At 39.1% G+C, this 27369-nt stretch overlaps 3 protein-coding genes across 6 annotated transcripts in view; all 3 read right to left on the bottom strand.

The window, feature by feature from the left end:
- The window catches only part of celsr1b (cadherin EGF LAG seven-pass G-type receptor 1b), a 43097-nt gene extending 23031 nt beyond the window's left edge, over positions 1-20066 (bottom strand). The window contains 5 exon segments of the mRNA XM_056740291.1: positions 2227-2315; positions 3263-3378; positions 4891-5113; positions 8453-9091; positions 16474-20066. Coding sequence (XP_056596269.1) covers positions 2227-2315; positions 3263-3378; positions 4891-5113; positions 8453-9091; positions 16474-19957 — 4551 coding nt within the window. The 5' untranslated portion in view covers positions 19958-20066.
- A 986-nt stretch (positions 20067-21052) lies between these two features.
- On the bottom strand, positions 21053-24639 carry LOC130414424 (E3 ubiquitin-protein ligase Hakai). 3 transcript variants are annotated; one of them, XM_056740312.1, is made up of 6 exons: positions 24488-24639; positions 23653-23811; positions 23437-23537; positions 23260-23343; positions 23022-23095; positions 21053-22362 (listed from the first exon to the last, which is right to left on the bottom strand). In XM_056740312.1, the coding sequence occupies exons 1-6, from the start codon at positions 24498-24500 to the stop codon at positions 21384-21386; spliced, it is 1410 nt and encodes a 469-aa protein (XP_056596290.1). In that variant the 5' UTR covers positions 24501-24639; the 3' UTR covers positions 21053-21383. The 3 variants fall into 3 exon arrangements, with proteins under 3 accessions (XP_056596290.1, XP_056596288.1, XP_056596289.1); XM_056740310.1 differs by having other exon boundaries at positions 23653-24537; XM_056740311.1 differs by having other exon boundaries at positions 21053-22347; positions 23653-24537.
- Positions 24640-24684: 45 nt separating this feature from the next.
- Positions 24685-27060, bottom strand: zgc:101783 (uncharacterized protein LOC447883 homolog). Of its 2 annotated transcripts, none has more exons than XM_056740322.1 (9): positions 26842-27060; positions 26361-26462; positions 26084-26140; positions 25835-25952; positions 25690-25748; positions 25512-25562; positions 25326-25410; positions 25110-25236; positions 24685-25013 (listed from the first exon to the last, which is right to left on the bottom strand). In XM_056740322.1, exons 1-9 carry the CDS (start codon positions 26858-26860, stop codon positions 24915-24917), a joined length of 717 nt encoding a protein of 238 aa, XP_056596300.1. In that variant the 5' UTR covers positions 26861-27060; the 3' UTR covers positions 24685-24914. The 2 variants fall into 2 exon arrangements, with proteins under 2 accessions (XP_056596300.1, XP_056596301.1); XM_056740323.1 differs by having other exon boundaries at positions 24908-25039.
- Positions 27061-27369: the final 309 nt, after the last annotated feature.

The raw sequence follows: 27369 nt of genomic DNA, 5'->3' as shown, positions 1-27369 counted from the left end.
TCTAATGTGCACTTAAACCTTTTTGGCCTTTCGTCTGTTCTTTGCAACTTGGGTTGAGGTTTTTGCAAAGAGAGAAAAAAAAAGAAATTATGAAGCCTAACAAAGAAAAAGCATTTTGACATGCATTCTGTCAACCCACAAGGATATGCGTTTCTTTTTGAAGAGCCTAAGTGAGATTATTTCTAAATCTATAATACTGAGGCCGTAAAAAGCCGAATGGGATATAAAAGAAGCATGTTACCAACGTCACCATATGTTTTGAGAGGCAACCATGATTTAGGAACATAAGGAGATGTTGATGGGACCTTAACGGGATAGTTCACTAAAACAGCATTGCTGTCATCATTTATTCACCCCCTAGTTGTTTAAAATCTGTACAAATCTGTGGAAATCTGTGATGGAAAAAATAAGATAATTTGAGAAATGTCTGGTTTTGTGTCCATACAATGGAAGTCAATGGGGGCCAATGCTGTTTGTTTAACAACAATCTTCAAACACTCGTCTTTTGTGTTCGGCAGAAGAAATTAAGTCATACAGGTTTGAAAAGACACAAAGGTGAGTAGATGATGAGCACACAATATCTTGAGGAACTAACACAATATGTTTTGGGACAGTTCACAAAAAAGTTAAAATACATGTTGTTCAAAAACCAATATCACTAAAACAGTTACCCGAACAGTTCTAGCTGAATTCTGATAAAATATCAAAGCTGCTATTTTTTCACAAAATGAAATGTAATTGGCTGTCGCTGGTCCTTATCCACGTTCATTGTATAGAATGAGCAGCACACTGCTAAAAAACACCTTTTGTGTTTCGTAATACATTGTGAAATAAGATGCTCGGTTAACAGAAAAGACACAACTAGCTTTTGGCCATGAAACATGAAACGTGACATTAAACATGGCCCGTACTTCAGCAATGCAGGATTTCAGCAACTGTAATCCGAGGGTCAGAACAGTGGAGATTATAAAAGAAATAGGAATACAAGCTGCTTCTTTTGAGAGATGCTATGTGAAGAAGCGGTGAACTTTGATACAGCAAATAGAGTCGCCGCTGACATCATGTGATGTCATTCATAAAATCATGGTACATAAATCATGAAGAAACACTTCCTATCTGCCCGTCTCCAACCACCAGAATTATCCATTATGAAACTACATTCATATAAAATAATTTAAAACAGTAAATCTTTATCCAATGTAAACCCACATTTAAAATGGGGATGCACCGAATGTTTGGCCACCGCAAATATGTGAAATTTGTGAAAGAATATGTGAAATGGCAGAATAAATTTTACCGACATGACTCGTGATACGATCAAGCACCAACCAGTGCAGAGAGAGAGAGAGAGAGAGAGAGAGAGAGAGAGACACGTGCGCTTTATTACTGCCGCAAACAATTTTTCACTGTGTGAGTGTGGAGCATTTTAAAGTGTCAGAGAAAGACACAGCATGGGAGTTGCCGCACGGAAGTAAATTTCCGAATGAAAGCGTCTTTACCGTTCTGTAACTTTACTTCAGACGGAAGCGGGCTGTTTGACAGTGGCCTCGCTGCTCGAGACATCCTTTGATATCCAAAAAATCATTTTGCAATGTAGCCTTAAATAATCCAAGAGTTTCCTTTATTTGTATTTTTAGCTTATAGGCCTTATTTGGAATGACTCTTTATGAAGCGTTTTGTTGTAAGGGTACAGAGTAACTTACATTACATTCTTTTAGCAGTCAGTTATAAGCCTAATTAATATATGTTATTCATGCTCAATTTTTTGTTTTAATTTACTTTGTTTAGCTAAATTTTTATATTAAGTTCTATTGTATTTTACTGAAAAGGAAGATAAATTATAAAAAGCCCATTTTGACTATTCAGTTTGTGCAATGGTGAAAAAAGGGCTAAAAAAAATAGAAGAAATGCAAAATAATACGTTCGATGTTCAGTAATATTCGGACAAGTGTTTCACATCATGCTCGGCTTCAGCCAATAATTTTCATTCCGGTGCCTCCCTTATTTAACACAGATGAAATATTGAAATCTGCTTTTTTTAAATATACAAAGTCTCAATTACAAGAAATTAACCAAATGTTTGTAATTGTGGAGGGACCAGATATAAGTTCAAGAACCTGGCCAAAACTAAAAACTACTAATCAACTACTAATCTCAGTATTATGGGATGGTTGGCAACAGTTACCTTCCTGCTCCATATCATTGTGTGAAATACGACTTTCTTACCTTATTGTAGTAATGTAGCTGAACTGTGTGCCACTGGCCATCACTAACCCCGCCAGCTATGAACGGAGTCACTGTGGTATTAGATTCTCCTGAACAACAAAAACAAGAAACTTTTTATTGATTCATCCAAGAGTAACTTCTGTAAGTAATCTGATAAATAAAATACAATTTATATCAAAGATAAAGTGTGACTTTCGATTGAAGCTTTTGATTGACATGTTTTCTTTGAGTTTGGCAGGGATGTAATAATATAATAATTAATAACTTATAAGACAACCAATACACATTAAAGGATTCCCACAACATTCATCCAACTAACCTTGTTAAACACACAAGGAGGATTTATTATGTCCCGCATTTTCCAGTCCGGCGGTCACAGTAAGTAAATCATTATCTTTACATTGACATGACCTCCCGTGAATTCCCAGCATGCACTGTAAAATATCTGGGCTGTTTATATCACTCTCCGCCTTAATTATGTTCACTGATGGTTAGCAATCTGGGATAGTAGATCTTTGACCCTTGAGGGTTCATCATTGACCAGAATCAGTGTTGTTGGAAGTTTTACATTCCAGGACGGTGATGTGCTGTTTTAGGAAATGCCTTTCACTGTCTTTATTCTCAGCTAATGTGGACAGCTGAAGCTCAGTGGCGCAGTGAGATGTAATATGCATCTGCTCATACTAAGAAACTCTGGGGACAAATTTCCATTTATTTCCTTTGGAAACAATTCCGACCCGTAAAAGAGACAGGAGACAGGCATTTTATGTTCTTTGACTAGACAGCAGCTCTTGTTGAAGTGTGAGGTTTGACAAAACAAAGTAGCAGGTAGACAAAGGAAGTGTGTTTCATTGCTCTTTGGCCACCTGCTACCTTTGGCACGCATACAGTACACCCTTATGTTGGAGATATTAAACACAAAAAGAGGGCGAGTATTGAGCAGTCCTATACTGTGTTTTTAGACAAATATGAACTTATAATATGAAGTAATTCGCAGAATATGGTCATATATGTTTCATGAGATTGAACTACTCACCAGCAGAGAAGGTCAGTCGAATTTGTTCCTCCACGATTTCAATAGCAATGAAATCATGACGTTCGTTAAACCTGCCGTTATACAGCAGCAAAGCGTTCCTCTCCCTTGTAGCAAACCTACAAAATAAAACGGTACTTTATATAAACATAATAAAAAAATTATAATGAACTTGTGAATGAACATATATGGCCCTCCCCAAAGCTCACGCCATTGGTTAAGGCCCAAAGTGGCAGTTTCAGGTTGGTTACAATGCACTTTTACACTATACAGGAAAACCAACCTACTAATAATATTAAAGGTCCGGTGTATGAAATTTAGCGGCATCTAGCGGTGAGGTTGCAAATTGCAACCAATGGCTCACTCCAGCCCCTCCCTTTCAAAGCACTACTGAAGCTCGCACAGAACTAAGATGTTGTCATGTTTTCGCTTCTTTGCCAAAGGAGATAATGTATTTAAGAAACGCGCTCTGTGGAGCAGTTTGTCCATTCAGGGCCACTGTAGAAACAACATGGTGATAGAAATAGCTCATTCTGAGATAATAAAAACATAAGACTTCATTACGTAAGGTCTTTATACACCTCTTAAGAGATAGTTATGTAGCTTATATTGCATTTCTGTCGATAGATAGATCCTCCAAAAAAATTTACACATTAGACCTTCAAACTGGGACAGGAGAAAATATCTTAACATTATAAACAAACGTTGTTCAAGAATATTCATTGCAGATCCACAAGCCGACAGGAGCAAACTTGACAGCATCACAACTGACGGCTTTAAAAAGATACTACGGGGGAAACTGATAATCTGATGTTTGCCAACCTCTGGTATCACGTTTGGCACTGTGATGAGGGCATCTGGGAGCTTTACAGGGAGAAGTGTCAGATAGCACATGGCAAAGGGGCAGGCTGACAGGAAGTAGGAACAAAGATGCCTCCCTGCACGTGGCATCCTGTTTTCACGTTTTCCATGAGAAAAACTTGTATAGCTGGTATGTGATGCTGTATATTTGAGATCTGTTATAGGTGATAGTTAAAGGGATACTTCACCAAAAAATAAAAATTCTGTCATCATTTACTCACCTTCGAGTTGTTCCAAATCTGTATACATTTCTTTGTTCTGATGAACACAGAAAAAGATATTTGGAAGAATGCTTTTAACCAAACATATTTTGCCCCCCATTGACTCCCATAGAAAGAAAAAATACTTTATAATTTTTTTGTTCTGTTGAACACAGAAGACATTTTGAAGAATGTCGGACAGCAAACAGTTCTGGGGCACTGTTGACTACCGTTGTATTTTTCCTTATATGGTAGTCAATGGCGGGCATTCTTCCAAATATCTTTCTCTGTGTTCATCAGAACAAAGACATTTTTGGGTGAAGAATCCCTTTAATACATGTCATGATGCAAAGCCTGTGGGGAAGTAATGAGTCATAGTGTGAAGGCCAAACAGGTGTGGAGCACAGTAGTGTAGTTTCAGCCAAATACCACTAATACAGGTAATGTTACTCAGAAATTTAAGAAAGTTGTCCCTTATCAACTCTGTTACCATATAATAATATATCATACTGTACTTTTTTTTGTAACAAATATTCAAACCTTATATTTTTTGTGGAATGGATGACTCACATGAAGGACAGTGTGAAGTGAAACCTCTGTCTCAGGCCTCTGAAGGTGATAAAGGACTGGCCGGGAAAGCTGCGCGTGGTCATCTCGCAGTAGGGCTTTTCATATTCGCCATCGGGACACTGACACAGGAACCCCCCGACCAGCAGATCCACACACCTGCCCCCGTTCTTACACACACCGGGCACACAGCGTCCTAAGCGTGTGTTCACCTCACAGCGCTCTCCTGAACAGACAATTAGCAGCAATCTAGTCAAGTACCACAGAAAATGCTTAAATGCTTTTTGGGTTTCTAGCATAATGTTCAACCAATAAAGCAACAAAATATGACGTTCTGCTAGGTCTACTATTTAAAGCAAAAATGAGAACTTTTCATCTTAAAAAAGGTTTTGGAGAGGTGTATGTAAGCATAAAAATTTTTTAATGAAATATATGAGCTGCTAATTAAATCTTAAATTCTTGACCCTATAAACTTCAGTTTGAGTAAATAATGTGACGGAAATAAGAAAAAATTGTGGGTGGTGATAATCAACTGTTTTTTTATTTAGATTTTATTTAGATTTCTTTTGAACATTATAAATAAGATTTTTTTTTTATATTTGAATGTAATTTATTTTTTCTAGATTTAATTTTATTTCAATATTTGTAATGTAGATTTATTTTTATATTTAAATGTGATTTATTTTATTTTACCGTTTTTAGATTCAATTTAATTTTGGATTTAATTTAGTTTAAATTTATATAAACGTATTATTTTTCTTCATTCATTCTCAGGTTTTGTTTTAAGCATAAACATTACGGATATAGAAATTTGGAAAATGCTACAGTACACTTTAACTGTGCTTACTAAAATGTACAATAGCACAATTTTAAACGTTTTGCCAGAATAATTAGCAGTAAAATGTGTTCCGTCATTTCTTTTATAATATCACACTTTGAACCTCATAGATATCTCTAAAGCCCTTAAGAAAATAACTAGCAAACTTTAAAATTTCATCGGCACTGCAACACAAACCAGGCACATTCCATACTTCCATTGGCACATATTAATGACAAGCGCAATTTAGCTGCAGAATTAAATTTCAGATAACAATCGAAAACTTGTTTCCTCAACGCAACCTCTCAACCCAATCACTCGAGTGAGCTTAGTTTTAGTTCCATCGGGACAAAAGCCCACAGTTCTGTCCGAACGAGAAGGCTTTGTAGAGACCATTGAGCAGCGTGTCCTGAGTCCAGGCGGGCCGCTGTGTTCATTGACCCCGACTAGCCTTTGTACAAACTCTAAAGCAACAGAACCACAGCTAAGCAACAAGAGAACAATGAGGACGTCCTGGTGGTCTGTAAGACACCTGTAACGCTCCACTAGTCTTGCAGTGGGACATGAGATCTGTGGTTAACTGAAGACAGCTCGACGTTACAAGATGCCGTTAGCAAGAGTGACATAATTCAGACATCACAGGTTGATGTTTACTAGAGGTTCATTAAAGGTGATTTATTGATGTACTGATTGTGAGATTGTGTTATTAGCATTTTATTTGATGAAATTTAGGATATAACGAAAGACATATAAATAGCATTGCTTAATGATGCTAAATTAACTATAAAAGTAAATAAAGTCAGAGTTAATAAAAATGGAATTAACCTGATTATGTTCTCAATGTAGTTTTTGTTTTCCAGGATTTCTCAAATGGTGGGTAACTTTAAAAATTGTATCGTCGATGAATAATTCGTAAAAACAATCTTTCAATAATCATGAATATAAATGTGTTTTTTATTATTAACATTTATTTCATTTTTTATCATTTTTAATAAATATATTTATTGTTATATATTATATACTTTTTATTGCAGCAAACTATGCCGGTCATAAAGGAGGAATTCCAGTCAAACTCTAAGATTAACTTCTAAATAAATATCTGAGAATAAATTTGTCACCAAATGTGGTTATTGTTTCATTTGCATAATATACATCAGCAACATTTTGATTAATTTGTTCAAGTAGACCTAAGCCAGCCAATCAAAATTTTCCTCGAATTTGATGAATCTTTTGTCTTATATTTGTACCCTGTGTGCATATATAGCTGTAACTGTAGTGCGCATAAACCTCAGATGGCCAAAAAAGCTAAATCCACACAGCACAGGACAAAGGGAATGTAAAGAACGCAGTAAGAAACAAGCGGATAACAATCACCCCCAAAATCCATGCCGTATGACAAATGAAGTGGCCTCAGAACACACATCTGAGGTTTGCTTGCAGGACTTTTCCTTGTTGCACATGTAATCCAGTATGTCTGATTCTGCGCCAGCTCGGTGTGCAGGCTATTGTGTTCCTGCCATTACCTTGACAAGATCTGGGCCCAGAGGAACTATGTCTGCAGAGACACACAAAAGAGGTTCCAAAGAGGTAATGATCCAAATGTTGGTCAGATAATCCCTCATTTTTGAGGAATTACAGGGATACATTACTGTGTAATGAGAGAAACTCATGAGAGCTACTACAGAGGCCACTGTCAACACCTCTAGTTATGACCACATGCTACCTGAGGGCTCGGGAGGGCAGAGGTTCACTACAACATTACTGTAGTTGAGAAACACGAGCTCACAGAGAGACAGAAGCTGTCAAAGTGAGTGATCAAGAGCGGGAACTTTGAACCTTAGGACTGAAGCGGGACTCGGGCTATCATTCCTGTTGTCAACTTACACAAGGTCATGTCTTGCCACAAAAGTGGATCCCCATTCAAAGTTTGACAGACCCCAAAAGGATGAGGATCATGAGAAGATGACAATTTGCCACCAATTTGGACTCATCTATTTGTACAAAACACTGATAATAGTTGTCCTTCGTAAGTGTCACTTATACTTATAGATTTCAAACCCACTTTAAAATGCAGGTTTTAATATATTATATGTAGGTGTGCAGGAGTGTACATAAACAATCCCATAAATCATGCAGCTGATTTTCTAGGCAATTGGATTTATGTGTCTTTATATCAAACATCAGAGATTAGATGGTGAGACTTTTGGAAGACTTTAAATTGTGTTCCAAAGACAATTTTCCTTTAAAGCAGGGTGTTCGATTTCTCTTAGCCGTAGTTGATGTTCAAATCACCTAAACAGACACACCCCTACTCCCATCGTTCGCTTTCATCAGCGCTCGGCTTGGCCAATGTCCGTCCCGTGCACCTTTCTGCTGATTGGCTACAAGTTTGTTTTGGTACTCGGCCCGAATCAGTTACTAAAGCGTAATTCGGAAATCGGTTACCCCGACTTTAAGATATGCGTCAAAGTGTTGTCGTCGCTTCAAAAAAAATGAATTGAGCCAATATGATCGGATGGACCAATTTGAGGACTTTGCTGGAGCTTGACAACAACTAGAACCATGATGTCTATGAGAAGAGCTGGACATCTCTCGGCTGAAATATCTGTATTCAGAAGACGCCGGGAGGTCTTAAAACATGTTGAAGATCATGTGGGCGAGTAAAAAGATTTTTAGATGAACTTTTACTTATAAAACACCTACATTTTTGAGAGTAAAACAAAGTGCAAAACAGATATGTTGACTAACCTGTGAAATCTTGTGGGCACTCACAGGTGTATCCCCCCTCTCGGCTGCGGCACTTCCCGTTATTCTGACACGGCCCGGAGTAACAGAGGTCCACCTCCGTCTCGCAGTAATCACCCGTAAAACCGTCCGGACATCGACACCGCAATCCGTTTACGGGATGGATGGGCCTGAAAAGAACCGTATTGGATGCAATAAAAGGAGCCGTACTGTCAAACTTCAGGACGGCCACGCACTTCATGTAGTTCTCGCAGGGCTCACGCAGACAGATGTTATCGTCAAACGGCAAGACGTTCTGAGATGTTATTAGTGTCAACAGAGAGCGGTTCAGATACAGTTGCTCCTGCAGCTCCTCTGATGGGTAATATCGTCCAGGGCTTCCTCCGGGAAGTAGAGCTGAGAAAGTAACATTAAGGATGCTGCCGGTAACGTCTGTGTCATTCTGAACGTTAAAGATGAAGACGCCATCAGGGCTGGTGGAGAGGACGGCGGCTACGCCTTCGGTAAAGCGTGAGAGCAGAGGGGAGAGGAAGCGTTCTTGAGACATGTTCTCCAGACGTACGGTGATGCTGTTGGTCAGCATGTCGTCTGTGATGATGGTCATACGTAGGGTACAGAGGGCCGAGACCTGGTGAAGTCCATCTGAGAAGACACAAAGTTACATTGAGGGATTCATGTAGCTACAGTACCAAACAACTTCCACCGCATGGACGCAAAAGCACCGAGACATTTCTCAAAATATCTTCTTTCATTTTTGGGTCAACTATCTCCATCTAACACTCCAACTAGAAACACATATATACGCACTTACACATATTCTGTTAGTCTAATAGCTTTATAAAAGGTAAGAAGCAAATGAGAGCTGTGTTGTACATCTGGCCTCTGTGTCAGAGTTTCTTTGTCTTATTGTCTGACAGTCATTGTTCAAGGTCCAGTGTATTCTTGTGTAAAGGACCCCGCGATCATGTGAATGGAGAGAGCTATAATTGCAAGACAATGAAGACAAGTTTCCACTCTGTTAAACTGCCTTTTCACATTATGTCAACTAAACCAGACACGCAGTCGCAGACACAACAAAATCTCTCTCTCTGCATACACATGTAAACACTTGCACGCACTAGTGTGTTTACAATCTCAGATACATGCACACACATTCATTTTATAGAAACTTCTTCATACATTGCAGGAGCACAATATTAGGAACTAGTGAGAATGTATTGTAAAAAAAATGTGTTTTACTTCTCTATGTCATATACATACAGTAAACATACAATATATATACGTGCAGTACTGATCAAAAGTGTTTATCTTAATGTCATTATCCTAATGTATGCTTTAATATATTTACACAAACCTTTTGATGTTTTGTAGACAACATTTTTATGATTTCTTTCTTACCACATCAAAATGATATTTAAAGTTTTTGTTTTGGATGAGTTGGGATGACTAATGAAGAAAAAATGTAGCCAGTAAGAGGCCAGAATAAATGAAAAACTCCTTATATAAAGTTTTAAATCCCCGGTTGAGCCATTAAAAATCAGGATGATAAAATGCCAAAGATAGCTTTCAAGCTCTAACAGAAATTTCATTTATTATTTTTAATAAAACATATTTTATTATTTTAATATACTGTATTATTTTTTGTCACAACGGAATTCTCATTTAAATTATTCCATACATTTACTACTACTATTCTTAAGTGTTTCTTTCAAAAAAAAGTTTCTTTCAGGAAAGAAAATAATACGTTTGACGGGTAATGTACGTACATAAACACGCGTGTGTATAAACAATGGCAAACATAAAACAAACAGTGTGTGCATGTGGAACAGGCTGCTTCATTGTGTTAATAATGCTCAATAATCCCGTGAAATCGCTGAACAATTTCTCTCCTTTTGCGAAGTCATTCCATAAGAACAGTCTGACCCCACCTACACTCCGCTGAGGGCAGTAATGTTGCGGTAACTTTTGCTTTTTTAATGAGGTGTGCAATAAAATCCTCACCTTATACATTACAGCCACTCTGGAATGCATTAAGTCGCTCTTTGTTTTCCTCTCTGTTGAGTCTCTTACCAAAAACTTTTGCTTAAGCAAAACAAACACTACGACAATTTATTGTTTCCAAATCGATTGATGCACTTTAAATCTTTACCAAACAACATCTTATCATAAGTCAAGATTTGCACAAACCACCTTTGCTAAGACTCCAAAGATAGCTACACGATCAGACAGGAAGTAACAGTATATCCCTCAAAACCACTAGAAGACATTGTCAGACTCACAAAAGCAATGTGAACGGTCTTAAAATCTTCACACTTTTGCTTGAACACTTCTTTAAATGGGCACTGAGCTGTGACAGTGTTTAAAAGCCTGTGAAAAGACAAGTTTCCCATCCAGTTTACTTTTTTTAACCCTCAACAATCCGAGACTGAATGCTAACACACTTCCCTACTTTGTAATTCTTTCACACAAAAATGTGTGAAAAATAAGTTTAACATTACGTGACAGCAATAAAAACTAATAAAAACAAAACAAAAATCCCACAAATCTTCACTGAGGCTGTCATTAATCTTTTTATGGATGAAATTAAGCTGCATCACCGTTTCTGTGAAAAGCAAAATTGCAGATTTCTTTACATACGTGCATTAAAGGGGTAGTTCACCCGAAATGAAAATTCTTCTTACTCACCATCTTGTCATTTCAAACCTGTATGACTTTTAATCTTCCGCAGAACACAAAAGAAGACATTTCAAGGAAAGTTAGTAACCGAATAGCGCTAGCACCCATTCACTTCTATTGTATGGACAAAAAAACAAAGGTAATGGGTGCCGGTTAACACCATTTTTTTTTCAAAATATCTTCTTTGGTGTTCTGCGGAAGAAAGTCAAAAAGGTTTGAAATGACAAGGGGTGAATAAATGATGACAGAGTTTTCATTTTTGGGTGAACTCCATTTATAGCCAATTGAGGTCCAACTGGTATTTCCATGAAATTGCACCTGACACTATTGGAAATCTGGGTAAAACTAGGACCATTTGAACACAAAAATGTAAATATGCTTCAACATGCCTGATTACAAACGTGCATGCAAAAGGAATGAATTAAAAACATCAGGTCACATCACGACAGCAACAATCACATAATTGTATTTAGGGGTGAACTATCCCTTTAAACATAGAGTGCTTTGAATAAAGAATATAAAAATGCAACAATACAAAAGAAATTAGACATATTTGTCTCTCTTTAGTCGTCTATCCTAAAACGCTCCCTCAGAAGCATGTGGGAACATTGACTCACACAGCTGATTGACAGATGGTTGGCACAACTGTAAAAGAGACTGACAAAGTTGCCAAGCTCCATGCAAAAGCATCAGTTAGTTAACACCAAGACACATGTCCTGCTTCACAGGCAGTGCCCACGGCAACATTGCGGCTGATGGATGACCTAAATATGTGCGAAATCGAGCCAACTGGTGCCCGCTGCACAATAAGCCCAGTTGAGAGAGGAGCCACTCGGTGTACAGGGCAATGAGGACACGCCTGTGACCCTCTGAAAAAACCCTCAAAACAAAAAGATGAAGCCCTCTAATAAAATATATCTACATCCTTCCCTAAAAATATTTTAAATAGTCTTGAAATCTGATAAGTTACTATTCTTGTAAATGTTTATAATGTACACCAAATACAAGAGTTTCAAGGGATATTGAATATGAATATAACATCACAACAGCATTTGTGAAATTAACAAAATTTGGGATGAGACTAAAAATAAAATCAAACCCTGAACTCATTCAGACAATTGATATACACAACACAGGTCAAAGATCACCATGACTAACATCATCAGCTCTTAGCTTAAATAGTTTACTTTGATGGATTGTTTGTAACTTGGATGTTTCTCCCTCTCACGACTATCCTCCCTACAGTCCTACATTCCTTCCTAAGACCTATTAAAAGCTTTTGCTCTGGCACGGCTTGTGTGGAATGTGGTACGTTGCGCTCTGCGGAGAGAAGCTTCTCCGAGTAAGTGCCTGATAATGGAGACCACACCTCAGCCGGCGCTCGTGAATCTGTTGTGATTATTGCTAACATCATGTGTGACAGCTCTGCTTTGATCCCTATAAGCGGAGACATAAACCAGAAGGGGGATCGCTGTGAAATAGAGCCTTTGCGACAAGAGGTGTGGATTTTATGAGTTTTGCCATTAACCTCGCTGGGGCTGCGAGACACATGGAAGTGCTTCCAGAAAGGTTATGCCTCGGTGATGGAGGCTATTGAACAATCTGAAGCATTAAAGTGAAGTATTGATAAAGCAAGAGTTTAAAAGCCTACAGTGCATTTGCAGGAGCAGCAATATGGACTTGGAGTACTCACTGCTTTTTTACTGCGGAGATGGTGGTCTAGTGGGTTAAACCACTGAACTGGTAAATCGAAAGGTTGCTGGTTCGATCCCAGCAGCCACCACCAGTGTGTCCTTGAGCAAGACACTTTACTCCATGTTGCTCCAGGGGGATTGTCCCTGTAATAAGTGCACTGTAAGTCGCTTTGGATAAAAGCGTCTGCCAAATGCCTAAATGTAAATGTAAATGTACTCAGCAACGGATTGTTTAGGTGAACATTAATGAGTCAACCAGCAGCTTGGGTTCAGGGTATAATATAAAAATAAGTCATAAATTTGCATATAGATTTGTGCCAGGGATCGAGTTAAATCTACAGAGCAAGGGGCAAATATTAAAAAAAACAAATAATTGTAATAAATTAGTCATTTTTATAAAATAATACTATAATATTTATAATAAAATCGAACCGAACATAATATAATAAATTATAACAATATTTAATTAATTAAGAACAGATTAAATACATTTCAGAAGAAATAAAATATATATATTTTTTTCTGGTCTACATCAATATTCTTCTTTAAAATGATTTTCTGTTTAGTTATTCACCTACTCATTTGTTTAACTTTTAGATAATTATAGCGAATATAACGGTATGCTTAGGAATCCTGGTATGACCTTGATTTCTGTTCTCATGCCGTCATAATTTTCATAAATTTCTCTTTCAAAGCTTTGCAGGCCTGAATTGCATCGTTTCATTGTATTTGAGGTCTTAGGCTAAGCATTCTGAAGCAAGGCTTTGGGTCTAGAGAAGATAATGCCAAATTTGCCCTTTGTACTCATGCACGCAAGAGAAAAACCTTCATACTCATTCCTGAGTCTTTGTTAAATAGTCTTTGGTGTCCAATGGCAACGGCTTGTGTCTGAAAATTAAGAACAGCTCTTGAATAAAGGTACAGCCAAGCCTCATTTATGATCAACTCAACTATGCAATCATTACCACACATTGTCTTATAATAAAAAACGATCAAAATGTGATTGGGAATATTGTTTTATTGTCAAAACAATGCTGGAACACTTGTCACAACAAGCTGTGCACAAGTGACAAGTTTTGCATTTACCGTCAGATCGAAGTCTGATCTCTGCTGTTTCACCAGAGCAAGTGACAAAAAAATGTCCAACTTCAACTCAACACACAAACAGCTTTGTTTTCAGTGACGGAAATCTGCATGTGAACAATGTCTGTCCCCTCCTAACATTTAAAAAGACCCCCACGTTTCACCCCCTCTCGCCCGCTTCTCACCCCACTTCACAAAAGGGGCCCGTGCTTCAACCCCCGGCTTGCCACGAAACGTGCAAGAGCTACACAAAGCTCCCCCGTTTGCCATGGCAACGGCAGAAGAGAGCCAGAGCTTTTCAAAACTCTTTCCCAGTCTTTCCTTAGAGGACACCCATGAGGGAACCCTAATGGGATGCGTCAGTTGCATTACCAATGGATATGGAAGGAGATCAGCTTGCGTAACTTCTCTACGCTGGTGAATGTTAGAGAGTTTGCATTAGATGACCTGCACATGACTGTTACGCCGTATAATGGAAAACCATTCTTTGCATGGTTCAAAGTAGATGCTTTGAGATAAAAGCTGAGATAATGATGCCATGCCCGACATGATTTAAAACGTGGAAAAGGTAAGGATGAAGAAATATGCACTGCCATTACTGGGAGAAACATGGTCGAGACTGTATGAGATTTCACTTCAGGGCATGAAAAAAATTGTAGCGGTTCAGAAGATAAAGATGAGAGACTACGAGAGATATTTATTGACATAAAGCCATAGATCAATAGTTTTCAGCTGAAGAATTAAGCACAGGTGGTCTTTTCAAGCAACACACTCCGTAAAATCAAGCATCAATTTATTACTTCAATTCAAATGGAACTCTAAATAAGGCCTATGACGTTATCTCTGTGTGATGTTATGAACGAATGCACCCCTGGAGTCAAGTTTAGTGACATTTGTTAGGTAAATAGCACTAGAAAGGGTCCGTTATGTATAAAAAGCCACACTGAAATCACTGAGAAACAGACAATTGCAAATGTACAGATGATTTACAAATTCAGAGACATTATAGGCTTTAAAGTATGGTGCACCCCCAAAAAAAATTATTTTATCATTTTTCACCCTCATGTCAATTCAAACCTGTATGACTTTCTTTCTTCTGCACAACACAAAAGCTGATATTTTAAAGTTGGAAAACAAAAATGACTTTATACATTGTACACAAAACAACTGAGACATTTCTCAAAATATCTTCTTTTGTGTTCCACAGAAAAAAAGTCAAAAACTTGTTTTTTGGAATGTTTGTCCTCCCTCTCCTGAGACGTGGCTCTACCAGGACGTTATGTCTCTTGGCAGCACATTTCAATTCTCAAAATACGATGTCAGCGTGTATGAAAACTCACTGGAACCTCATGAAAAAAGGACCCTCCCTTCCATCCGTCTGATATAATGGAGCAGATCTTCTACTTTGAAATCCATAAACATCAAAACAGCCCCAAACAATCTCTATCGGCCTACGCGTGAGTTTTAAAAGATCTTCAATTAATCCCCAACATTTCCTTGTCAATTGTGACATTCAATTTGAGACAAACAAGTTTTATTACTGTAAATCTATGAAAAGCCGTCCGTCAATGGACAGCTCTAATCCCGACATCACGTGATATCCTGTTGAAACATGTAACATGACGAACGTTATTTTATCGTTTTCGCTTCATTTTTTGTTAAATTAACCAAGAGGCATGTTACAGCTTGGGGACTGTGAATAAAGACTAACCCGAAAATCACATGTCAAGTTGAGCCCATTTTGACATACGATCAGTCACTCTCTAATGAGCAGGACATCCAGTAAGCTTGGCTCCTGGGAAAATGTATATGAAACTAACAGCCCTGACAGGTGAGAGCTTTGATTTCCTCAAAAGAGAAAGGTTCATTAACTTGTGTACATGTTACTACATGACTTTTGTTAAAATGAGAATATGGTACTGAACTTGTTGACTTGAGGTTAACAGAAGCAATTACTTTTACTGACAAACCTAATTTTGTCACATATCTGTGGCAGTAAAGCTTACAAGCAATCCTTAAGGATTCAAATATTACATTTATTGAGGAACAAACGGCAAAAAACAAGGAAAAGTGTCAAAATCTCTTCAGTTAAATCAGTTTAAGCGTGAAAATTGTTGTCAGGTAAACGCTCGATAGGGAGCGCCAAAAAATGTGCAAAAGCAGAGAGACAGCGTGGCTATAAAAATAAATTCAAAGATGAAGAAACTGCTTAGAAAAGTATACCAAAGATCTCAGAAGAAAACACGTTATCATCACTGAATAACAACAAGTAGATTTCGGAAGGGATGGTTCTGTCATAATTTATTCACGTTCTTGTTCATCAAAACTGTTTGACCTTCTTTGTTCTGTGGAACATTAAAGAAGATATTTTGAGAAATGTTTCCATTGTTGTGTTCATACAATGGAAGTGAATGGGCGCTAATGTTGTTTGGTTACCAACGTCCTTCAAAATATATTTAGTATTTTGCAGAACAAAGAAAGTCACACAGGTTTGAAATGAAATGTAAGTAAATGAAATAATTAGAATGTTTGGGTGAAATATCCATGCGTCATCATTAAAAAGTGTCTCACCTGAAACAGTTACCCTCATCGTGGCCTCAAGAGACCTGTTGGTGTCCAGGTCCTTGCTCAGTTTGAGTTCCCCTGTATCTTGGTTGAGAATCAGCAGGCCGAGCTCATTTCCCTCAACAAATGTGTAGAGGAGCTTATCAGAGACATCTGGGTCCCGTGCAGGAACCTTCCCGATGACTCCCATGGGAAAGCTGCTAGACTTATTGGTGATGTAGTTGTTTAAAATGATCTCGAAATCTTGGAGCAAGGGGTCGTTGTCGTTGACATCAACTAGGAGGATGTGTACGGTGGCCCGGCTGACAAGTGGAGCGGAGGTGGCCTGGACCACTATAACAAACTCCATCTTGGTCTCGTAGTCTAGGTCGATAAGAGCAATCAGATCTCCGCTAAAGATGTCGAGCTGAAAGACCTCAGGGATGTTCCCCTCGACAATCTGGTAGAGGATCTGGGCGTTGGTGGCCTCATCTGGGTCAGTGGCACTCACACGAGCCAGAGTTGAGCCCACTGCGCTATTTTCCTCCACATGAATATACATTTCATCCTTCTCGAATACAGGAGCATTGTCGTTTATGTCCAGAACGAATATGTGAATGTCAACAGCAGCTTTTAGAGGTGGAACGCCTTTGTCCACCGCAAAAGCCTTGAGGTTATACACCGCAACGTTTTCCCTGTCTAGCTTTCGAGCAGTTCTGATGATGCCAGAATAAGGCTCGATAAAAAAGTCACCGTCTCCATCATCGCCCCCTTGGAAAGTGTAGCTCAACCTACCATTAGACCCTGAGTCTCGGTCTGATGCGGATACCTGGAGCACACTTGTGTACACCGCGGCGTCCTCAAACACGGTGCCCTGGTAGATGTCTCTGAGAAACTGGGGTGCATTGTCGTTGGCATCAAGAACGATGATCTCCACGTAGGTGGTGTCCGATTTTTGGGGAATCCCGTTGTCACGAGCGATAATGGCCAACGTGTACGAGGCCTGATCTTCGTAGTCGATCTCAATCTGAGTCGTGATGGCACCGGTGTCCGGATCGATCTTGAACTGCGGCACGTTGTCTTCCATCACGTACGCGATGCGGGCGTTCTCTCCAGTGTCCTCATCTGTGGCACTTATTACCACAACAGTGGAGCCAACCGGCCGGTCCTCGCTCACCAAGACTTGGTAGTTGGCACTTTGAAACACAGGTCGATGGGTGTTGGCATCTGTAACATTTATGAACACTTGAGCTGTGTCATGCCGCGTCCCATCCGAAGCTGTGATTGTTAGCACGTACTGACGTTCTTGCTTGTAGTCCAAGGGCAATGCTAGGGTTATCAACCCTCCTCCGCTTTGACTAGTGATGGCGAACCTGTTGCGTGTGTTCCCGCTTGATATCTGGTACGTCACTACGCTATTAACATCCCTGTCTATGGCTGTGACCGTAAGCACGCTGGTGCCCACTACAGCATCCTCGTTGACTTTTAGGGTATACAGGTGCTGTGTAAAAGTGGGGACGTTATCGTTTACATCAAGTATAGAGATGCTGACGCTAGCTGAGGATGACATCACGGGTATCCCGTGATCTCGCGCCTCCACGCCGAAGTTGTAAAACTCAGTAATTTCCCTGTCCAGCTCATGGCTAACTGTGATCCACCCTGTGCTATTATTGATAACAAAGGGAAAACTGGGTGACGTGTCGGTCAACTTGTATTCTAAATGAGCATTGTCACCCGAATCAGTGTCGATGGCTTGAATGTGTATCAAGGAGTACCCAATAGGAACGTTTTCTAATACTGTAGCTTGAAAGGGTGTGCTGACAAACATGGGGGCGTTATCATTAACATCCACTACTTGGATAACAACCATACCCGTGGCGTTGATAAGAGGCGGTCGCCCCCCATCTTGCGCCTTCACGCGAAGCGTATAATCCCTTATCATCTCATAATCTAGTGGGCTGATAACATCAATGACTCCTGTAGGGGAATGTATGTAAAACTGGCCCTTTACATTCCCACTAATGATGCTGTAATGGACCTTCGCATTGTTTCCAGTATCTTTGTCTGAGGCCTTCACCACAGCCACTTGAGAGTTTACAGCTATGTTTTCCGGAACCTGAACTAGATATCTCTTCTCGCTAAACTGTGGGTAGTTATCATTCTCATCCTCGATAAAGATGTTCACCGTCGCCGTGGCGGTGCGTGGACCGGGTTCTTTGCCCTGGTCATTGGCTTCAACGATAAGCTTGTAATGGCTTTTAAACTCTCTATCCGGTCGTCCTCTGGTTTTGACCAACCCGTTCCTTGGATCGATCTCAAAGCACGAATTCACCTCACTGGAGTTCATTATCTTATAATTCATATTGGCATTGGAGGGCGCGTCTCCATCTGTAGCCCTAATGGTCATGACTTCAAAGCCTACTTCCACATTTTCACGAATGCTAGCCCTGTATTCAGTCTGTTCAAACACTGGCGGGTGGTCGTTGGTGTCGCTTATTGTGATGGTGAGATGCGCGACGGCTGATCGTTTTGGGGTTCCCCTATCAGTGGCAGTCACTTTGAACACGTGGGTATCTTTAAGTTCCCTATCTAGGTGTTGCAAAGTAGTAATACCACCCGTCTCGGAGTTAATCTGAAATAAATGGTTAGATCTGCTGTCAAAAAGAGCCTCCATATCGTATTCAACAAGACCGGCGTCTCCATCATCTGCGTCGAACGCCGTGAGCGTAATGACGCGCGTCCCAGAGGGCTCGTTCTCCGGTACTGATACCTGGTAGTTTGGCAGCTGAAACTGAGGTGCGGAGTTCACGTTTCTTTTATGACGATTAGACCACGAGTCCAGGCGATACTGTGAGAGTCTATTATTGTGTTTTTTGTTTAAAAGTAGATGGACGTTAACAAAAAGTGAACTGTTGAGTGAGATAGGCATTAAACAGAGTATTTTCGACTCATTTTGTTTCTTATGTGGTAAACAGACGTTATATGAAACAACATGCTTGTGTTTTTCGACGCACCTGCCACGAAACATTTGGGAAGTCCGCATGGAAAGAGGTAAATGTTCATAGATGTTTATGTGCAAGAAGTCCAAAGAAATGCACGGTTTGTATCCAGACTGGAGATGCATGTACGCATCAGCATTAGGGGTTTTTCTTCTGTATTTAATGAAGCAGTTCTGTCCATGCACGAATGTGTTAAAATGCAGCAGTATGACGCTTTCTGTCATCGGTGATTTAATCCGTATATACAGCGAGGAGGGATTTCTCGCGAAGCGCGTGCAGTCAATTTTCCGCGCAAGTGATAATACCCCATTAGTTTGACCAAGCTTCAAAAAGAGTCGGATAGACGTCGGTGTGAGGTGTCTGTCGATCTTGTACACCCACTCTGGTCCAATTGATACATTTGCCAGTGTTAAACCAGGTTGTAGCGTTTCCGATAGATGTAAATCTAAGCATCCAAACAGCGGGACATGAATAAGTAATCCAAAACATATCCATATCATTGGTAAATCCATGACTCACCGCACTTCTTATGTCTTTTGGAAAATGTATCCAAACAATCCGTAAAGTCTGTCGTTCCCAAAATCCCAACAATTCCTGTGGTTTAAATGTGGACACATGGCATGTTTGTTTGTGTGGCGGAGTTGAGATCACATTGAGTTGCACTGAGCTGCACTGATAAGTTTAAATGGGTAACATAGCCCCGCCCCTTTTACGCCTACATCATTTGCATTGACCCGTTCTTGCGCGCATTGCGATTTTGAAATATCCAATAAAATCAATGGATTAAAGTGTGTTTAGTGTACAATTTTCATATATATATTTTTTAAATAATTTAAACCCCAAAATAAATGTTCCACAACTTTTGACATCATCCCTTATTCATATAGCATTTCTCTGTCATACAAATATATGTTTGTATTTTCTGACACTTTTTTATTTATTGCCTACACATTTCTCGCATTTCAGTGTTTTAAAAACACAAATTATATAATCGATCATAATATACAAACTTATAGCCAGTTTTTACCATATTTTCACCATTTCGTAAATACATGAATGCTTTTTTCTCCATCTGCATATTCCACATTATTTTATGTACATTTTTACTTTATCGACCTTGTCATTTGTCAATTGTTACATGAACAGTAACAAAAGTGTTGAACGTACATTATATAAATAGAAATTGTTTTCACAGTAATCCACAATAATCGCACTTTGATATCGCATACAACAATACGAACTTTTAGGTTTAGTTTGCAAATCTACATACAAAACAATACGATAATGATCCATGACATGTTCAAGTACGCCCTCTTGTGGGTAATACGAATATCGTTTATATTTGAATTATTAACACTGATCCAAACTCATGACATTACAAGTTAAGCAATGCAGTGCACTGGAATACACATAATCTTAGCATTTTTGTAAAATACAATTAATATAATAGAGAATACAGATTTTAAAATATATGCGCCTTATGAGAACCAATAGTAATAGTAATATTTTTTCCAGATATTGCAAAAAATTTGACCACAATATAATACAATTTCTGATCATCAATAAGGGATGTAATTCAGTCATAGTCATAAATCCAGCATGGAATCCACACGTTCAAGTTTCATTTATTGCAGCTGTTGGTTACAATATCCTTTAAAATGTTTTAAAGAAAACTCTTGTGTTTGGAACGAAAATGGCTCAACAAAAAAATTTAGCAAATTGATTGAAACTGCATTTTTGCCATTCACAACAACTCTTCTTAGTATCCATGACATGCCCTGAATAAGGGACATTAATATAAAATAGCCAGCAATATGAATCATAAATCAAGTCATCATCAAAGACACAAGTGACACTGAACACAGCTTACTCAACTCCATTCTGTCAATTACGCTGTCTATGCTCAAACCGTCTCATAGAGCACACACAGGCAGGGTGCTATAGGTAATATGTTCTGTAACGTGACTGGTCAGGGTGGTGAGTCCCAGGCATCTGTCCCTGGGGTGGCGGCCTCTGCATACGAGGTGGATGGGGGCCAAGTGGATTGGGCCACAACCCTGGGCTCAAACATCCTGGTTGGGTGAATGGAGGGCTAAGAGTGCCTTGATCCTGTGGCATGGAGTTTGGGTTATAGTGGTGAGGAGGGGCATGTTGGGGAATTGGACCGGGTGGTGGGCGAGTCATATAAGGTGGTATCTGGCTCATGATGTGTCCGAGTGGAGGGGTGATTGGCGGGGGACCCGTTGGCAAGGGAGGTGCTTGGTTATAAACCATGTGAGGTGTGGCAGAGCCCTGGGGCGGATGCTGCATGGTAATGTTAATAGGGGGTGGCGGCGGCCCGTAATGTGGTTGTTGTAGCGGGGGCATAATGTGGTGCGGGTGGGAAACCACAGGCTGGCTGGAGTAATCTCCAGGGTGAAGGTGTGGAGGTGGGCCGGGTGGTGTTTGTGGGTGGGGCTCACGGGGGGCAGGGCAAGAGCTCCTAGAGTCATCATGGATGGGCACTGTGATGAGGTTGCTATGCTTACGTGTAGTTAGCGTAGCGATGCGGAAGGTCTCTGGGGGAAGGGGCCGCTGAGAAGGTCCCAGGTCGGAGGAAGAGGGCGGCGGTGGCTGGTAGTAAGTGTCATGACCTTGCAAGGGGGGAGGGTTTAGAGGGTGTGTCTTGGACAGGTGGGCTGGTGGCGGTAACCGGAAGCAGTCTGGTGGATCGGAGGTCATGTTGGGGTGCGGTGGGTCTGGCCGGGAGCTTCCGGATTTGCTGGCCCTCATGTGGCGATGGTTGATGTGGGCCTGTAGATCTCGCTGTGAGAGGTAGGTGCGTTTGCAGCCCTGCACGATGTTGCACATGTAAAGGGAACCACGGTGAGACTGCTCGATGCGCTGGACTGGGTCTGTGCAGCTATAGAGGGAGAAACTAAATTTAGGATTTAGTTGGGGAAGTGGACTTTAATATATATATATATATATATATATACACTGATTTCAATTGATACTTTTAGTATAAATTATAATCAGATCTAAGTTAATGTTAATGCAACATGACACCAATTTTTACAATCCATATCAAACTCCGCCCTATGTAAAAAAAAAAGGTTACTCTTAATAAAACATCGCCCACAACATCCCTTAGCGTTCCTTTAACTTAGTGGTAAGAGCATTGCGTTAACAACTCAAGGTTGTGGGTTCCATCCCAGGGGATTGCAAATACCTATGTATCAAAATGTATAGGATAATACAATGTAAATCGCTTTGGATAAAAGTGTCTGCAAAATGCATAAATGTAAATGACTAGCGAAAAAATGTAAATCCCTTAAGGTTCCAGAACAGCATATGCATTCCTTAAACTGCATGAAATCAGCTAAAATCCTCACCCACAGGCGTTACCAAGGGAACAGGACAGCTACATTTTTGTGACATTTGCCATTAATAACCATAGAAAGGGTTGAAAAGTTTAATATTTCTGAAATCAAAACATCAGATTTGAGTGATTTATACATATGCTTTTAAAGGGCATCCCGTACCCAATATGCCAACAACAACGCATTAAACAAACTGTAATTGAAGAAAACTTACCCAGGACACATCTTGTCACATTTTTTCTCATAGTGAACTGCACAATCATAGCAGAAGACATGTTTACAGGGAATCTATTAAAATGGGATCAAGAGACATAAATATCACATGATTGTTATTTTTCACCGGCAATTTCAAAACCCTGTTCAAAGTCCTGCCTTCTTCACTCCACAAAATCTCTGTGTGCAATTGTAAATGTGAGATTGCCTTTAGCGACACAACTGATGGACTGTCTTACCATTCGTCCATAGAACTTTATTGGCAGGCCGCACTTGTCACAAAAATGAACCGGAGTGTCATCTTTTGCTCCCACCAAACTGAGCTGAAGAAATCAAGAAAATGTCATTTCAAATATGTCAACCAGACAAACATCATGACATCATTTGCTGTATTTAAATAAAAATAAATGCGAGACCTTATAATCCCAGAATAGTGGTTGAGGGTATCTGCGCTGGTTTCCATAAGCATCTCCAGTCTTGCACTCAAACCTTTCCTCCTGCTTATGGTTGAATGACTCTGAAAACAGATGTATGATAGATATGAAGACGTAAAAAAATATATAAAGAATAAGTAGAAATCCAAGATAAGGGCAACGAAGTATATTTACAGATTAATACTTAGTAAAACCAACCTTCATCGCTCTTTGAGTGCAGTCTGGTAGTGGAGCGCTGAGGTCGGTTAGCTTGTTTGCCTCTTATCGACTGTTTAGACAGTAACTTAATTGGGATTCGCCTGCGAACATCAAGACCTCCAAGGGCCACTGAACCATCAGTTCCTTGAAGGTCATTGTCTGAGAAAGCATTCAGAAGACATACAACACAAGTAACAGTGGAGACATATTGTCCACTGGTAGAGGTTAACAAAGGATTATCTGGGGGAATGGGCATGATTCACAGGTAACACACAATTTGATATTAAGTAATATAATATGTACCAACATTGTGTTACTTTCTAAATAAAAATGAACTTAAGTATGTCAAGCTCACTGTTTGAGGCAAGATGTTCTCAACTAACATATGAGTTATTAAAAAAAATTAAACAAAGGAGAAATATCACTAGTGCTGCAACAGATGCTTACAAAATCACACAAACTTCAGAGATACAGTAACGTTACCGGAGAAGGCAGAGAATGTATAACGTTAAACCTGGACAGACCTAAGAGAACTTTATAAGGAATATTAAAAAGCTCAATTATTCAATTACACTGTACAATATACTATTCCTCTTTAAATAGCTATTAGTGTATATAAACAAATTGATTGGTTGCCGCGCACTTGATCGTCATTAATATGACAGCGCAGGCTAGATTGATACATGCAATGATTGCGATTCCTGAACATTACCGATAGCGTTTTAATATTACGACATTACTGGCAGGCGAGTTGCTCTCATTCGGAAACATCTAACTTAAGTGATTATGCGCAGAACTGGGTTTAAATTGTTAGTTTAATTTGCTTCTAGCTCACCATTTTGGTCCATGACTTGAAGCTATGCATGCTGGGATGAAATGATGGGCGTGGCTTGATGTGTTTTGGTGCTCAATGCTGCGCAGAGTTCACGCATACCTTCTGCTTTTGTTTCCCATTATCCAACCCTTTATTGTTATGTTTTACGTGCCTCTTTCCCCACCCAAACGATCAAATCAAAGCCAGACACGTAAAGGTTAACACAAGAGTTATGTATTAAAAATGACACAATACAAAACGTACAAAACAGTCCAATGAGAATACAGAATACAGTCAAATGAAACAGCATATTTTCAAGTGAGTATTGCATACATATCATATCACATCACTGTGCATTTAAATAATCCATATACTACATCAGATAGGCTATCTGATGTATTTTAGAAGATGAAAAGCTGACATAAGTAAGTTTAGTGGAGGACAAATCCTAAACAACTTGCAAGTCTGGTCGTGGTATGCAACCTTCCATCTCAATCATTTCTGGCCAAGCTTCATACTTATTGGCGGACCTTTCATTTTTCAAGTGCTGGGGGAAATGATAAAACCGATTCACTAACACAACAAAAGGTTTTTCCTTACACAGATTTAAATAGTCATTAACAAGTAAATATAAGGGCTTTACCTGCTCAAAATACGCTTTGACTATGGTCTTCTTCCCTCCCACGAAGACCCAGTTGTCTCTAAACTTCAAATTGGAAATATATGAACTGCCTAATTCTGCGATGAGTTTGCGTGCATCCTCATTAAGTCTATAGAAGAGAATAAATACAAATTATGATCGCTGAACAACATGAACAATACAAGTCATGAACTAGATAGAGTTAAAGTTTGACTCTACTTTGTGGCTGGATCATCATAACTGGCCATCAAAACAAAAGAACCATTCGCGGTTGAATTCACAAATTTGATCAACTCTCTAACATCTGTTGGGAAAATTCAAAATATTTAAAAAATTAACTAATTATGTGAATAAATGTATAAGAAATTTCAGCAACACGATTCAAAGGTGAAATACACAACGTACCTCCGTTCCACATATTATAAGAGCCAGTTTTGATTAATTCACCAGTTGCTTCTGTTATTAATGAATGAGAAAGAAAACAAGAACTAAAATGAGTCATATTAAAAGAATATGAATTAATAACTTGCATAGAGGTTTGTGGCATGAAAGGCCAAAATGGAGCAAAATGATCTCAGCTTACCTTCGATAACAACAATAGTTATTCCAGGATGACTTTTACTAGTCTGTTTTTCAATTATTCTACAACAAAACAGCAGAATGACAAAATTAGAGCATATGTATTTCATTATTCATGAAAATTAAATGTCACAACTCAAAAACTTTACTTTTTCCCATCAAAGCATATTTGTGGCCCAACAACATTAGCTGCTCCACTGGCAATCTTAAAGGCGAAATCATTTTTGGGACATGGATCTGCGAGACCACATTTGACAGCACTAGGACCTGATAACACATAGAGAATGAGACAGTTAAATGTCATTAAACATTTACAGCATTAAAGTATAGTGTAGTATAGTGATGAGCAGTTCAAACTAAATCGATAGTTTGTGGTTTTATTGTAAGTTTGTATTTACCATCATTATGATGATCAGGTTTCTGTTTGACTGAATTTTCTCCTCCCATTGATCTTTCTAGTTTTAAACAAAGATAATACGAAATTAAATTGTTGGATGATTAAAATGCCATCATTTAAAACACAACACGCTCATGCACGGCATGTGCAGGATTTTCTAAAACAGATGATGTACAATGATGCCTGGTCTAGAGACTGTATCTCATTTTAAAGAATGGCACTTATAATAAACTTTTAGTGAAGCAAAGATATGATAAAAAAGTTCTAAGAAAACTTACCCATTATATCTTCTATTTGTAATTCCGGATTGTCCAGAAGTCTTAGAACAAGACTTATGGAAATAATGAGAAGTGCCACAGGGAGAATAAATCTCAGTTTACCTGTGAAAACAGATTTTTTTACTTTTGAATGAGGTCACATATTTTGTTTTGTTAGCCAGCCCATTCACAGTATTTTGTTGTTGGTGATCAGTTTCATTTTCAAATCAATGTTGGTTTATCCTATCAATTTGCAAACATTTTACTGCAATTTGAAGACAGTTACGTATCTTATATTTTGCTGTAAGGAAAGACAGCAAAGTAATTTGGTAATCAAATAATATCTGCCGACTGTTTTCAGTTACATGCAAACGTGTCGTACCCAAATTTGCTACCAGACAAAATATCTGACCCGCCTTCTTAATAAAACCCTTATCATTCTCTTGTGTAAAAAAGTATAAACCCAACTTATAAAATGTCAACCAAGAGAAACGCAACTAACCTCTTCGAAAGTGTATCATGATTGAATCGATAAGCTTTTCTGTCCACACTGCGGTATTAACCCACTGGTATGTACACGTAGGTAGATACACTTAGATAGTTGAGGTAGAAGTTATGTAGAATAAATTAAACATCTGTACTCTGTTCCAACTATAATTTACTTAAATTCAGTTTTCCATGCCAGTCCAACTCCAATAAAGTGAAGTCTATAGACTTTAGACTCCGGACGTCAGACTGACTAATGGCAGTGCAAAGGCTGCTGTTGTATTCAACCCATTCTGTCAAACCCGATAAACTAGTTCTTCGGGATCGTGGAGAAGAAAAGAAGATTCATCTTTTTTTAACAAACACACACCTGATGAGCACGTTTGAAAAGGATGGGGCCTCAAAGTCTTTGTGGCATGGATGCCACAAGATGTCAGAAACATTTCTTTAGGATTCTGCTGGTCATTGTTGACATGATTGCCTCACACTGAGGATCTGTCAGCTGTGAATCTCTCATACCACATCCTAAAGGTGTTTGTTTGGA

Source organism: Triplophysa dalaica, chromosome 24 (genome assembly GCF_015846415.1).
Source record: "Triplophysa dalaica isolate WHDGS20190420 chromosome 24, ASM1584641v1, whole genome shotgun sequence".
Classification (NCBI taxonomy): domain Eukaryota; kingdom Metazoa; phylum Chordata; class Actinopteri; order Cypriniformes; family Nemacheilidae; genus Triplophysa; species Triplophysa dalaica.
This window is presented reverse-complemented; position numbering and strand designations above follow the sequence as displayed.

Bases quoted from the DNA above. Each gene is read 5' to 3' on its own strand.
- LOC130414424 (XM_056740310.1), bottom strand. From the start codon at position 23,908: ATGCCCATTCCCCCAGATAATCCTTTGTTAACCTCTACCAGTGGACAA. The intron at 23,096-23,259 runs GTAAGACAGTCC...CCATTTTAATAG, and splicing joins TAAAGTTCTATGGACGAATG to ATTCCCTGTAAACATGTCTT. The intron at 22,363-23,021 runs GTAAGTTTTCTT...TCCTAAATTTAG, and splicing joins TGTGACAAGATGTGTCCTGG to TTTCTCCCTCTATAGCTGCA.
- zgc:101783 (XM_056740322.1), bottom strand. The intron at 26,141-26,360 runs GTAAGTTTTCTT...GTTTAAAACTAG, and splicing joins ACAAATAGAAGATATAATGG to AAAGATCAATGGGAGGAGAA. The intron at 25,411-25,511 runs GTACGTTGTGTA...TTTTCCCAACAG, and splicing joins TTATAATATGTGGAACGGAG to ATGTTAGAGAGTTGATCAAA.